At 36.3% G+C, this 15,498-nt stretch overlaps 1 protein-coding gene across 18 annotated transcripts in view; it reads right to left on the bottom strand.

Moving 5' to 3' along the window:
- Positions 1-1,097: 1,097 nt before the first annotated feature.
- Positions 1,098-15,498, bottom strand: part of SOX6 (SRY-box transcription factor 6) — a 462,971-nt gene continuing 448,570 nt past the window's right edge. For all 18 annotated transcript variants that reach the window (XM_054026307.1, XM_054026306.1, XM_054026304.1 and 15 more), the window contains one exon: positions 1,098-8,339. In XM_054026307.1, the coding sequence (XP_053882282.1) occupies positions 8,036-8,339 (304 nt within the window). In that variant the 3' untranslated portion in view covers positions 1,098-8,035. The remainder of the gene's footprint in view (positions 8,340-15,498) is intronic.

Genomic DNA, 15,498 nt, shown 5'->3' with positions numbered 1-15,498 from the left:
TCTCAGACTACTCGGTGTGCTCAAAACCTAGACATGGTAACAAGAGCACAGGCCTCAGGCTCTGGGTTTCTCTCACTTTATTAGCTTAAGTTGGACCCGTCACTTTCCTGTCTTTGTTTTCTAATGCAGTCTGGCAATTTCCATGTCATACTGAATTGTAGTGCAGTTCCAATAGTTAAAGGGACGTTGTACTCCTTTTCTTCCTTGATGGGGGTTTAGTCTTGCAGTTGCAGTGGAACAACTCTTCCGTTATTTACCAAGGACCAAATCTTAGTATCACTCAAGTCAATTTTTTTGGTCATTTACTTCATTCGCATCCACATTTGACCCTAAAACGTTTAATCATAGAGCTTTCATAACTTGATGTATCTTTTTAATAGGCTTGTGTGTTATGTTGTCTCCAGGGATGGAAGGATTCATTCCTTCTTGGACATCTGGAGATGTTTGGCTTGTGCAATAACAGAAACAGGCCTAAAATCTGATGTAATGCATAGCCATCAGTCTCTATTACATTATACTTATTACAGTGCACTTCAATGTAATTTATTCTTTTCCTAGGAGAACTGTGACTAAGTAATTACTAACCCCCAAAGCCAATCATAATATAGAAAGGAGAGCAGTTCCCAGACAAAGCAATATGGCCTTAGAGTTTTTCAGGTTGTCGAGTTTGGTTATAGTTAGTTAAAGTGTTTTATGATGGGATGGGGAAAAAATAAAGGAGGCAAACAAAGAGGGACACGTGTTGTCTCATTTCCACTTGATAAAAACCCATCTCAGATTACGTTGCTTCCACAAGCATTTTCTGCTTACACAGCACATAGTGTACAGTGAATGCTATCAAACAAAATATGTTATCAAGTAAGTCTATCAAGGCAGATAGTATTAATGGATTTTGGAGACAGAAATGTCTTTGTGGAATGCAAAGGGATTGAGAAAAACAGTGAAGTGCAGGAAGGTGGGGTTGATAAACTTAAAGGGGGCAGAATGACTGGACCAAGTGGCCTTTTCCTGTCTAGAGGTTCCGTCTGATCTTAATTCAAAGACTGACAGATTTCATAATACATAATGGAAGAGGCATAGAAAAAGCCACACGCATGTGTCATAAAACAAAATTTATCTTTAATTTGTAAGTGTCAACAGCAGTACAAAAGATGGAGTGATGGTGAATAGATTAAGGGTAGAGAGGACAGTCTTGAGGTAAATGAGCATAAATAGGCAGTCTTATAGACACTCCCCTGAGGGGTCTATACCCCTATCATGGCATATACGGTATCACCCAAAGATGACATGTTTAACATATCAGGAAAGCACCTTGTGCAAAAAAAAAAAAAAAAAAAAATCCCCCCGCAATCCCAAACATGTAGGTAAGGTGCCAACATACACCAGAATATACTGTATAAGGACTGTGTCTCTCAGTTGTGTCTTTTCCATTAATTACTGAGGCAGAGGAGGAGAAGACTCTTAAATGTACCACTGAAAGATTATTTAATATTTAATTGACCTCACGTCAATACTGCACAACAAAATCCAAGTCGTCTGTTTATGCAATGAAGCACAGCTAAGAATAAGGATTCTCTTTTTTTTTTAATTGAGAGCAGATTTTGTTTTAAATCAATATCCTTAGCAAACTTTTTTTTTCTTTTTTACTGGATCGAGAGGAGAGTGTGAGAAAGATGTGATGGCAACCTTTAAGTTCATTTAAAAACTTTACACTGGACTGTACAAGATTTTTTTTTTGATAAATTATTTACATTTTCAGACTTTAAAACATATTCAAAGCAGCAATAGACACTAGTTTTTCCTCTAAACGCCCAAATATTTACCAGCCATGGGCCCAGGGTAGGTACCTGCATTGTATATAGAATTTCTACAAAGAAAACCTGCCAGTTAAAATTTGCTAGTGGGTGTACAAACAGCAGCTCTAGCATTTTAAGAGCCACACCCATAGTGTTGCTAAAGGAACCAAAACATAGTACCTTGACAAGAGAGTCTCAGTTGTCCCAACAGCTCTACACAAACTTTACAATTGGAAACAGCAGCTAGCATGTCAGTCCAGCATGTCAGTGAATTGTGCTGATTAAATTAACATAGAGTACAATCTCACAATATACATCACAAACAAATTACAATGTCAGGAAATAAGAGTTACAGTAAGATAAGTTATGTAGTAACAGCTTATAAGCTTGTCTTAATGTAATAAAAAAAATTTACATGGCAAATACAATAATGAGTGAACATAAATGCTAAACATCCTACTCTGTTACAAGCTGCAGAAGGAAAAAAATGGTGCTTTCGAGAAAGCAAAACACAAATGACAAAGGAAGACAAACGGAGAATGCACACTAGCAGGTCTGCAATGTGCAGCATACAAACAGTTAAATATTTGCACATTCCCCATACTCTAAGAGCACCAAGGACCTCACTTGTGTTTTTAAGAAAGCGGAAATTACAAAGCAAGCAATGTCACTAAGTTGCTTTATAGCTTTCATATTGCCATAAATACCAATTTGATAAGTTTTCCTTTAGCCCCTCCTCCCACCCCTTTGCACCCAATGTATGAACTCTCAGAATACTTCTTTGTCAGCTTTTTAAAATGCATCTGGTACTTAAAAGGGATGTGGAGTCAAATGAAATACGTTTCCATATACATATCTTTTAATGCTTTTTTTGTTCTGTAGTAGGATCAGGGCATTACAGTATATCAAAAATGTAATATCATCTGAGAAATATCACAGACTATAATGGGTTTATATAAAAAAGGTGTTTGGATAAAGAAGTTATTTAAGGAGAAAGACCAAGTATTTTGTAAAAGATCAAATGTGGTTATATAATATTTTTTAAAATGAACATGCTTAAGTGCCAACTTGAGTCTTAAACAAGCATGCAAACGCCTGGGGTCTGAGACCGTTTGTCAACTTCTCATTAAAAATATGAAGAATTATATCATACATTCTACTGGCTGAATTTCTAGTATAGTTGTTGGCACTGTAACCCTGGGTCAGCAAATGATTTAAGCACATGCTTAACTTTGAACAACTTAGTGGTGTTGCATTCATTTCAATGGAACTACTCACATGCTTAAAGTTAAGCAGATACTTATGTGTTTTGCTGGGGGCCTTGCAATATTTCTTACTGAAAAATCATTTTAATAAAGTTTCAAGAAATTCCATGTCTTTGACAACACAAAAAACAATAATCCATAGGGACAATGCGGGGACCATGCTTGAATTTAGTATTAGGGCATGGTTGTGTTTACACTCTAAACAATCATTGTTTTCAACCAACTGCTGTACTCTTTTTACAGGATATAGTACTTTCTGTACATAACCCTAGTTGAATAACAGTGTAGTCATTCATTTTGGAGTTCCCACTCCATAGCAATCCCATCTTTCACCCTCACCCTACCTTTTGATGAGCCTAAACACACCAATTTAGGAGAACATTCTGATCCCATGCATTCTCAGAAGCTGGTTTCACAACCTAGATGGTGATACATGAACGTGTACATGGATCAGAATTGGGCCCTTTCGTGAGGGTTGTTTCCCCATGTAAACATGTACCTTGAAAATCAGAGGTTTTATTCCATTAAGACTTTAATTTCTGTTTCGTCAAACACCAAGTGCAGTCAACAATTTACCTCTAGCTGGCACCAGACAGCTTCAGGAGTGTTCTTTTCTTGAAAATAAGTCTTTTATAAGTTTCCAAAAAAGAAAATATATTGCATCTGTTAACTAAATAAGGAAATATACTGTAAAACTGTTTCAGTTCACAGTAAAAATAGCTTTACTATATTTGTGCATTACCTGAATGGCATGATTTTTTTAAAATCAGAATTATTCTGCGGTACTTAAACTCAATGCTTTGAAAACAATCCCACATCTCCTCTTTGCCAATATTTTTTCCTGTTTTTTAACTCCTGATATGACGATATCATGACATAATGAACACAGCAATCAACAGTTTAACAGTATTAAATCTAATTAGCTTTGCAAGGGCTCTCTTAATGATGATAATCTTCTTGAGGCATGTGTTGTTGCCTCTAAAATGCCATTATCTGCTTTCATATAGGAATGAAACTATTTCATCAGTTTTGCTCGGATTCACAAAGCAAATTGAGTTTCCTACCAGCTGTACTGGAAAGTTGGTATGTATAAACTTTCTATAAAAAAAAAGAAAAAAAGTATTCTGTTTGTGGAATATGCAATTAAAATTCAACGAGAGCACAAGTGAGGCATCTTGCTGTCCCAGCTACAGGTCCACAATACTGCTCTCACACTGCAGGTGTAAATTCAGCATCTACATGAGGTACAGTGACTTGTCAGCATTTAATATGGACCAACATACACTGATACAGAACCAAAGTAAATACATAACTTATACTTCACTAAGTATCCATGAACAAAAAATAAAATTCTATTTCCTATGTTATATTTACACAATTTTTAAAAAAATCTAAAATGAGATGGTAAATTCATCAAAAACTTTGTTTTGAGCTCCAATTAATAAAGTAAAAATGACATTTTTCCTTATGATTGTCCTTCCTTGATTTCCACTGACATTTTAGAGCCAATGTCGGCTAATAAATACAATAAAATGCTTATATGCACAATTTAGATTCAGTTACTTCCCTCTCACTTCTCCAACCAATAAATGCAGGTTTTACAATCTGGTGATTCCTGAACAGCCAATCATTTTCAAGAATGTGGCTTTAAGTGACAGAGCATGAGCACTGAGGCAGGGCTGGAGCTAAAACAAAGTGTTCATACATACATGTATTTTGCATAAATAAATGAAATAAGACATAAAAATGACTCAAATCCGGCAACTGTGAGGCAGGCCCACACGAGTCGAAACAGATGACTTTTGTTCATATAGTTTTCGTACAACAGTTTCACATTAGTCAGAAGTGATAAAAAATACCATTTATATCCAGTGCTTATAACACTTACGAAACAACATCTGTGAGTGTGTGTGTTTTTTGTACTACAAGCAAAATCAAGTTTCAGTCCTAAAGAACAGTCCTTTGTTCTCCACCAGCCTGCAGAATATTATTTTGGCATGGTCATAAAATTTAAAAAAATTAACCTACTAATCTAAATGTTTGCCTTTGTGCAAAAATAATTACATAAAAAACAATGCTAGCAATACAGCATTCTACCTATGCAACAGAACCAGAAAGAAAAGAGAAAGAGAAAAGAAATGAGGTGGGGGGAAGGGAGAGATAGTTAGAACTAGTGAAATCTGTAAGACATTAATAAATAGTTGTTCTTTAGGAAATAATAGTACCCTCCCACCTAATCCAAGCTAGATGTATTAAAAACAGTTCAAATCTCCATGAAATATTAAGAACAAAAAAACACTTTCTATCAGTACCTTAGCCAGCTTAAAGAGGGCGCTCACCAGCTAATGACACAGCATATGCCTTTAAAGTCTTGGCTAGACCAGTTTATTGCTATTAGACATGGACTTAGAACACACTTAATAAATAGTAAAAATATAGCATTTTGTTCCAAATTACAAAATGGTCAGAGAAATTTGACCACTGTGTTTCTGTGTCATTATCTTTATAAATCGTCCTGTAAACTGAACAATCTTCATTGTTTTTGCACATTTAGATGTGATTCCTACAGTGGTGACACCGATTATCTCCACTCAAAGAGCTGCAGTTGTGAGAGAAATGACAGCTCACAGCACAGCGACTCATCATTAGATCTTACAGGAAGCTTTACAAGATTGTGTGACGGGCATGAAGATAACCTCTATTAATAATACTGTACCTATTTAGTCATATGGGGCCTGATCCAATGCTCATTAAAATCAATGGGGGCTGGATCAGGTCCATATATATTTATCTGATTGTATCTGATTCTGCAAGGTGTTGAGTGCTTCACAGAGGTGCTGAACACCTTAAACTCGCAGTAAAGTCAGTGGGAGTTGAGGACACTCAGCACAAGTGCAAGATCAGAAGCCCAGTACTGTCTCTTATGCACAGCGATTTATTTGTGAGTATCAAGAGTGGAGTGGGAGTGAAGAAAAGAAGAAAAATTCTCCCTTTTTATATTCTCTTTGTCTCTGAACATTCAGTAACTTCTCAATCTGGGAGTGTTCCCTCTCTTTCCCCCCCATATATTTGCCAGAAGTTTTCTTTGTCATTGATATTGTTTCTAATAATACAAATAATAATATTTTGCATTTTATAGCAGGTTTCATCCAAATATCCCAAATCACCTTACAATTATGTATAAAGTTTCTTAATACCCGTATGATATAAAAAAACCCATCATTATCCTCATTTTACAGATAGAGAAATTGAGGCACAGAGACATTAAGGCCCCAATCCTGCAAACACATACGTAGTTAGACTTATACATGTGAGTATAATTAAATACATACGTAAGTGTTCATAGAACTGTGGCTTAAATGACTTGCCCAAAGTCACTCAGCCAGTCAATGGCTGAGCCAGGAAAGGAACTCAGGAGTTCTGGCTCCCATTCCCATGCAACTAATATTTGATAAATCTATTGTAATGCACTCTTTGCCTTGCTCTGCAATTCAGACTTTTGTGTGAATTTTCCCTCAAAGAATTTCACAAATAAATCACGGCATAAATACACTGAAGATATCAGAAAGCTCCCGCAGGTGACCATTGGAATGGGGATGTACAGAACCTTGATTCACTACTTGATTCTACAGGCCCTACAAATACATCACTGCAGATTCTGAAGAGACATTGAATGCACCTGTCTCCATTGATTGTTCATCTGTATATTGTATAAGTATAGATGTGTATCATGACACACAGAAATATATAGGAGTATATGTACTGTATGTACATATTAAAAGTATCCATTCTATATTGCATTATATGCAGTATAGTGGTTCCAGATGTTCTTTGGATGTATAGTGTTATGGAAATAATTGGATTTTCCATTCACAAATTCCACTTTCATTTTGGGAAGCAGGTGCATTTTTTATTTTCAGACACCTGCATGTTTTGGGGGAAGAAAGAGAAAGGGCTCTTTAAGACAGTCATAAGAAATTACAAATGTAATGCCACCAACAGTACATTTTAAAATAAATATTAAGTATTTGCACCCTTGGCATTCTGGAATGAATAAATTATTTAAGAGAAAATGTGTTAAGACTGAATGCAAGGATTAAAAGCAAAGGGATAGAGAATGTAGTCAGAGGTGGCCTCACACTGCTAAGACAGGCCTGTCCATAGCTGGTGATCGCGCTTTTGTGCTTAATATTTTGCACTAATGGCATATCAAGAGGCAAAAGCAATTGGGCACGTGCACTGTGGCAACCTTGTTCACTACTTAAGAATATCCTGTCTCCAGATTCCTGAGTACTTTACCATTTTCTGGAAAAAAATTATGTTTTACATATTTTTTTTTAAGATGCCAAAGGATTGTCTAAGACTTTACAGTGTCTCCCTTAAGACTTTTTTAAAATGTTAAGATTCAAAAGTTATGAAAAGTTTGGCACATCAGAAGTTCAGCTATACATGTGGAAAAAGTGGAATTCAGAGTTTGTTTAAAAGATGAGCTCTGACACACAGATGCGTACACTTGCGGACTTGTTCTGTTTCACAATATGAAATCTGCAGTTTTTGTTTTCTAAAATAATCCAGAATAAAAACACATTCACAACCTGTAGGCTGGCACAGCATACCTGAGTGAGAATGTATAACCCCCATCTAAAACAAAAACTTAAACCTTTATCAGCATCCAAATAGGGGGGGAAAAAAGACAAGAGACAAAAGGTAAGACTTGTAAGACAGCTATTGATTCATATAAGTTTTCAAGTCCCAATGTCTGATATTTAATATATGTCTTCACCTAAATTAAAAAAAAAACAGGTTCATGAAAATTAGGGGAACAATCTGTCTCACACGTTAAGAAACATTTAAGACCATTCTGCTGATGTAACTGTAGGAGCCACACATGCATGCAGGCTCTTTAAGAACTTTTTGTTCAACAAAAAACAAAAAATCAAAAGAGTCAGAGTACTTTAATTCTGCAAACACTCCTCAGTTGGCACTGACAGCCTCGTGGGCTTCATTTTCACTGCTATAGTCTGATTTGGGATCATCCTCATAGTCCTCATACATTTCCATCTCATCCTCTCCATTTATTATTTCATTTCCAGCAAGGCTTCCGCTGTCTGTCTTCATACCATAAGTGCTCTGAATGACAGGGATGCTGGGCTCTGGACTGGCAGAGGTGCTAGAGCAATCAGATGTCATCTGAGGTGATGGTGCGGTAGTTGCCATGGTAATAGCACCAGGATAGACAACACCTGTTCCTGTGGTGATTGGAATCTGAGGCTGCTGTCTGCAAGGAAACACAAGAATGGAACATGATTACCTTTAGTTTAGATCTGGAGTGGAACCCTACTGTGCATACCAAACAAAGGTAAAATACATGGTTTCTACAGAACATATTGGTGTACTCCTTTGAGTTCCAGATTCTGATCCTGCAAGGTGCGGAGTGCCCTTTGCTCCTGTCAAGTGCAACTGGAGATAAAGCTGCTCAGCAACTCACAGTATCGCACCTTTGATGCATTCAGGTACTGGGTGGTTTAACATAAAATAGACGGCAAAATGTCGTTACATTTTCGAATACATATGACTTTGTCAAAGTTGGCTTCTGCAGCTTAAAACCTGGCCATTCAAATGTCTCACTGTAGTCCCAGCCTTGCAGCCCTACATAGGAGAGCTGGTCAAATAATTTATTGTGAATAATATTCACTGTGCTGAGCACCCGGGGGAGACCATGAGTTCTAGTGTAAGTTCTTCAACTGACTACTGTGAATAGTACTACACCCTTCACAGACCTTATTACTGAGTAATAAAGTAATTGAGACTTAATTGAAAGTCAATGAGACTTAGGCTCCTAAGTACTTATGTCACAATGGGCCTTAGACTCCTCAGGCACTTAAGCACTTTAGATATTTTACCCATAGTCCTTAAATTCATGATCACTTAGTATTTGTTCTTCAGAACCTCTGTCTTAGTGCACAGTATAGACAGTCAATGAGGATTGCTAAATTTCAGCCCGCTGCTTACTAGCCATCCCTGTGTCTGTCCTTATCCACTTGCGTGTCCTGATCAGTGCTTAAGGGCAAGAGTGCAAAAACTGTCATTTGTGCGTTAGTCTCATTCACTCATTGACATGAGACGACAATCATGCTAAATATCACACCACTGAGCTACCAGGAGATCAAGCTACTCCAAGTTCAGGAACCATGGGAGCTGGTGAAATCATAACATTCCATATAGAACATATCACTATGGGATTTGTTCTGAAAGTGACTCTCCACCCACCCCCCATCTTTACCTAATATAAGCTTGAATGTCCAAAAAGAAGAGAAGAGAAAAAAGGAGATTTTGCTGAGAGATTAAGAGGAAGTGAAGATGGAGACATCTTGATTTGGTTAAATTATAATATATGAGCAGAGAATTTTCATTTCTTAAGGCTTTGCACAACATGCTTTTGTGACAGAAAAATACACATGGATAGAAAATGTGTCTCTTTCCCTCATTCCACTTCATTTCAAACTACTTTCACTATACTGCCAATATATTTTGGGACAAATTCTGCCTCTGGATGTATGCACAGCTTCCAGTGAAATTCACAGGAGTGCCATTGTGAACATGTGAAGACAGAATTTGGTTATTTGCCATCTTTTTATAGAATCCTGACCTTGGTGAAGTCTCATCTCCTAGTCTAAGACATAGGCCTCCAGTTCAGAACAAAACTTAAATGGAGTAAAAAGGCAGATGAGAATGTTACTCGCCCTGCTAGTAAAGCCACTGGAGCACCCGTCAAACACCAGTTTTAGAAGAATGGTGCTGCTGATGAACAGTTCACAATAAATAAGTTATTCAGTGTGTTTAATCACTTTTTTCATGTTTGTAAATTGTCTACAAACAGACTGAGATTTTCACTAATTTGTCCCCTATTTGAAATCATTTGATAAATGTTTTGGGCAAACATTTTTCAGCCTATAGTTTTGCTTGCTAATGATTTGCTGCTAGTATTGCTTCAAGTGTTTCAACTTTAACAATTCAATATTCCAACTGTGGGACTGGCAACTTAAATCACTTGCTATGATTTCTGTTCCCTGATTGATTGATATAAGCTTTATAAATTACTTCTGCGACAAGCCCAAGATTCCCTTTCCACAATCGTTCAGACAAAAGAAACATTCACCTGAAAGTTTGTTTGCCAAAAGCAAATAAATAAGTAGGTCCACAAATGGTCGCAGCAACATTCTCTTTAGAAGTCACCAAGATGTCCATGTGTAATTTTTGCACACTATTCACCAAGTTCTAATGCCAACATTAACCTTTTTTCCTGATTTTTTTTTAATATCATTAATAAATTGACCAAAAAAAAAAAAAACCTTTTGAAGAACTCCACAGTATTAACTCTGAAAGCTCTTCTGAGAAAAGCAGTGCTTTTATACAGCAACATCAGTGGGGCTTACCCTTCCAATATATAAGCTGTTTAGAAACCAGTATTTTTAATGTGTGTTATGTCTGTTGCAGTAGTGCCTACAGGTCCCAATCAGGAACGGTTTCCCACAATTCTGTGTGCTAGATCTCACATGTACAAAGATCTAGCACAAAGTTAAGAAACTGCATAGGGCATTAGTGTGTGACCCTTGACTGTCTAATCCCTTGAAAAAACATATTTTTTTCATAAGTGGGCAACTAGTTACTAATGGCCAAGATATGAGAACTGACTGTGAAAACAGTACTCTTAGCTCAAGTGAAGAGACTGCCGTGGTCACGTGAGACTGTTCTGTGCTATCCCTTTCTTTGCAGTGTTGGAGAAAGATTAGCATTTTTCCTTCTACCATAAGGGAAAAAAAAATCCAAAGGAGCCATGGAGTGGCATGACAAGAAAGACAGTGTAGAAGTGCTACATGTTGTAGGTAATCTGGTACACTGCTTGTCTGATTTTTTAAGCCATTTATTAAAGGTTAGCAACTCTCTCTCACGTCTGCATTTTAATGGGAGGGGAAGTATTTTTAAAATGGCATTACATCTCTTCAACACTTTTTAAGGTAACAAAGAGTGCAGGTTACCTGGGGATAGTGAGGATGAATCTGCAGTGTTGGTATTTTACTCTAGGCATCATCTCTTGTGCATGCCAAGTTGTAGCATGAACATAAGTAGTATAACAGATCTGCATAACTGATTTGTGTAACAGGAAAGTAGGTCACACCTTTGTGGCTTAATGAATCACTCTTAAGAATGCACTTCACTATTGTTCCTCTAGTGAAGTGTAGAAAAAGCACACATGTGGTGAATGTGCTTACTGACTCGAGTAGGTCAAAACCAATGGATTGTCTGAAGACCTAGATGTGTATTTAATCAGAAATTGGGGGGGGGGGTGTTTGAGTTGTATTGCCACATAGACCATCCTGTGCAATAAAAGATATAAAATAATTCTGGCAAAATCCTGGATCCATTAAAGTCAATGGGAGCTTTGCCATCGACTTCGGTGGGTCACGATTTCTCCTTAAAACTTTCTCAGATTTCAAAATAAAGGATGGATAGTTACTGGATATTAATTATTTCAAATGAAGTTAAAAAAGCAAAAATTAAAAAAATGAGCTATGGCCAGAGTTAAATGCGAAGGTCTGATTCCACAAAACACTTAAGCATGTGCTTAACTTTAAGTACAAGTTTAAGTCTCATTGACCAACAAAACTTAAGTAAATGCTTTAAATGAAGGATGTGCTTAAGTCCTTTGCTGAATTGGGAGCTAAATGCCCATTTATCTAATCAAACATGTAAACTATTTTTTCTCTTCTGTGTAATTCTCTTGGTCTTCCTTTTACCTTGGTGCATTCTGAGATGGTGTCATTATGACATCACAAGCTACATGGCTTGCACTTGATGCTGGATATGACTGTAATTTTCTAGGAAATAAGATTATTCAGAGGAGAAAAAGAAGTAAAAAGGGGTTAGTTTAAATTTGCATTCTACATGCTCTGAATTGATTGATTAGTTGGGATGTCTAGCATATATTTCAGGTCTTAACTTAATTTTACATTTTTGATTTGCAGTTTACCTTAAAAACATTTGTATTTAAAAGTATTTGTCAAATTAAATTCTAGATTCTCTAGTCTAGCCAAGCTGTGCTAAGCAGAGTACCACAGGCAAACGTATTTTTACATCACCTCTATGCCTCCCTGATTCTGCTTCACCCCCTGGTTTAAGTTCTTAGTTGCACCCGGCTTCAGTGCCCACCAAAGGGCCTTTCCAGAAGCTGGAGATCACCAAAGTACAACAGTGCTCATGCCTTAGAGGTTATGAGAAGTGGTGGTGTAGAGCTGGCTACACCAGCTCTATATCACTGGAGGACTCTCTGATGCCAGGGAAATCATCAGAGGGCCAATTAAGCCAGTTCTATAGACCCTTTGCTCTGCCAGTGATGCAAAGGGGCTGTATTGAGGCCAAGGATCTGGCCCAATATAATTAGACAAGTACAGTAAAGAGTAGGCAACATGAAATTTCTCATATAAACTGACCTGCTGGCAATTTAGTGGTATTAACATTATTAGGATTTTCCTGGAGCACATTCCATTTTTTGACTTTTGCAAAACTAACTAAACATTTAAATTGGCAAATTACCATTGTTTGCTGATCCCTTCAGAACTATTTTCTGACAGCTCTTTAAATGACTGAAGCTTAATTGGTTGCGTTAGGGAAAATGCTTATGTGCTACACACCCTGAAACTTACTTCCCCGTAAGGAATAAAATAACAGTAAATCTCACAAAAGCACCCATTGTGTACTTACTTTTAGCTCTTGCTATACTGGTATAATATTACAGGCTTATTCAAAATGGTAGTCTACCAACATTCAGAATACACACATATACAGTAGTTATAAACACTGTAAAGGCTTTATTTATAAACATCTCATAGAGGCAAGACTCAAGAAAATTAACGTTCACATCACTTTGCAGACTAATGTATACAATATATATGTCTACGTAGAGGGTATCAGACTATGAAAGTGACTGGGAATTGAATTATTTTTGTAAGCAAAGGTAACAAAATACGCTGTTCTAAGTTGAAATCTCTGAGTTTATGGCTTCCACATGAACAACATTTACTTAAGGATTATGAAAAATGAAATATTGAAGATAAATTTTAAATCGCTTGAAGCTGCTTTAATGCTTAGCTTTCACAGAAGAGTTGAAAAGTTCTCATTCAAAGCTTCCCGTAAACAACTGTATCATTACAACTAAAATATTATAAAATATTAAATAAACCTGGCTGATTACAGGTTGAATTTCCACTTGTTATTTTTTAAATTAAATTGTATGTGTTAGTGCATTAAGTTTGAATTATCCTGCCTGATAGTATTCCTCATTTGGAGCAAAATTCACTAATGTATAGTTCCATCACGAAGTATAGACAGTACTTAAGTCCCACTTAAGTCTTTAAAATACTGCTTAATTTGTATGTAAATGATGCATAGACCTTGTGCTGGTCTATTGCATAGGGATGAATATCACCCCTACGGTACAATCTCGCTCTCTTATTGAACTTCCCAGGGATTTGTCTAAGTAAGTGGTGCAGAATCTGGCCATTAGTCAGTTTATTTTTTTGTTCAAAATAATGCTATTTCACATAACAGTTTCTTAGGAAGCATTAACTTAAATTACTGCTGTGTGTCTTACTCTTGATTACTACAGTATGCACTTACTATATGCTGTCAGAACCAATGCATGCACTTCTATGTTTCAGAAGCCAGAGTAACAAAAAGTTTGTTGTCATAGTAGAAATGGAGACAATTTTGCATTTGAGGGGAATCTGAACAAGTATCACCCATACACATGACACAATCTTTTCCACAGTAACTAAAGGCTCAGTCAGGGGGAGTTGACAGGGCTCAGCACCCTTCAGAATGGCACTCAGATACTATGGTGCTAATGGTGTAAGAACTTGAACTGAATAGAGAAAAGCAGAAAGAGACGACAAAAACACCAACACCTAAACAACACAAATATGTGAATGTATGAAATGCCATAAAGTTTTAATTCCCATGAATTAAATAGGTCTTTCTACCCCCCATCTTCATACTTCCTCTATTTATTTCTGCATACTGTAACTATAGTTTTGCATTTATTATAACAGATTAAACATATGATATGTAATTTAATCCACATGTTTAAATAAATAGATTAAAAAGAACAGAATTTCTAACTCAAGAACGTTACTGAGAAATCCAAACAGACATCACTTGTTTTCACGTATAGAACCTCAGGGGACTACAACCACAATAGAAACCTGGTGAGATGCTGGAAATGTCCAAACTTGAGTAACTGGAGGAAAGGGAATAGGCACTTTACAAATACATGAATGCCCACAAATACACCACTGAACATGGAAATTCAGAGCACTTTGCCCACTGTAAACTCTCTTTACTGGATCTAAAACAACACTCAGGAAAAGGACCAACAGAACCCCTCATGAGAAGAAACTAGGATTATAAAACCTGAGTTTTGTTTTTTCTCCCCCCCAAAAAAACAAATCAAACAACCCTGTGGGGTTTGAGGATTTTATTTGGGTCTTCTCGTTTTATTTTGTCTTTTCTATTTCTATTCCACTATGAAGAATTTTGGTAAACAGAGAATACATTTGAAAGATTTTTGATCTTAGAAACATTAGGCTCTGATTTCACTCTGAAGTAGAGCTAGTTGGGAGTTTTTCAACAAAACTTTTTTTCATCAAAAATGCCTATTTGTTTAAACTGAGACAATTTGTGAAACAGGGTATTTCACTGAATCTCCTGACTTAAAAAGTTTTTTGAAAAAGAAAGTCTAAATTGTTGCAATGAAGTGTTTTGATAGTTTTAAACAAAAAAAAAATGTTTTTCTGGTTCAAAATGACTTTTTGTTTGTAAATTAAGCTAATTCAAGTGAAAAAAGATTAAAACATCTAAAAGGTCTCAATCAAAACAACACATTTCAATCAACCCAAACCAAACATTTCTTTGATTTTTTGAGATTTAAACTTTTTGTCCTGCTTTGGGTTGATAAAAATTTTCAAAGTCTTGAACATATTTGCAGGATGGGAAAACTATTTCCCAACAAACTCTGCTCTGAAGATTGATCTTAATTTGAATATAAATCTGCATTTGTGAACAAGGTTGTGTACTGTTTGTTACATTAAAATGGTGCTAAACTGTGGCACATTTGAGGGGGTTTGGCCCACAATGTTGTTTAGCTGAAACGTCATAATAGGCTGGACTTTGACAAAGCAAATAAGTAGGTGAAAGCAGGGTAAGCCTAACTAGTTAGTTGTCTGGAGACTCTATTGTTGTGGCGCAGTATTTTACTTTAATTGGAAGCTTTTTGTTTTGGACAATATATACACTTGTTATATTTAAGAAATAAATATTCTTACCAAGTGAATCATATAGTATGAGTTTTGTGTTTCATTTCAGATTTTTTTTCCTCCAGT

The sequence above is a fragment of the Malaclemys terrapin genome, chromosome 4 (assembly GCF_027887155.1).
Source record: "Malaclemys terrapin pileata isolate rMalTer1 chromosome 4, rMalTer1.hap1, whole genome shotgun sequence".
Classification (NCBI taxonomy): Eukaryota; Metazoa; Chordata; order Testudines; family Emydidae; genus Malaclemys; species Malaclemys terrapin.
This window is presented reverse-complemented; position numbering and strand designations above follow the sequence as displayed.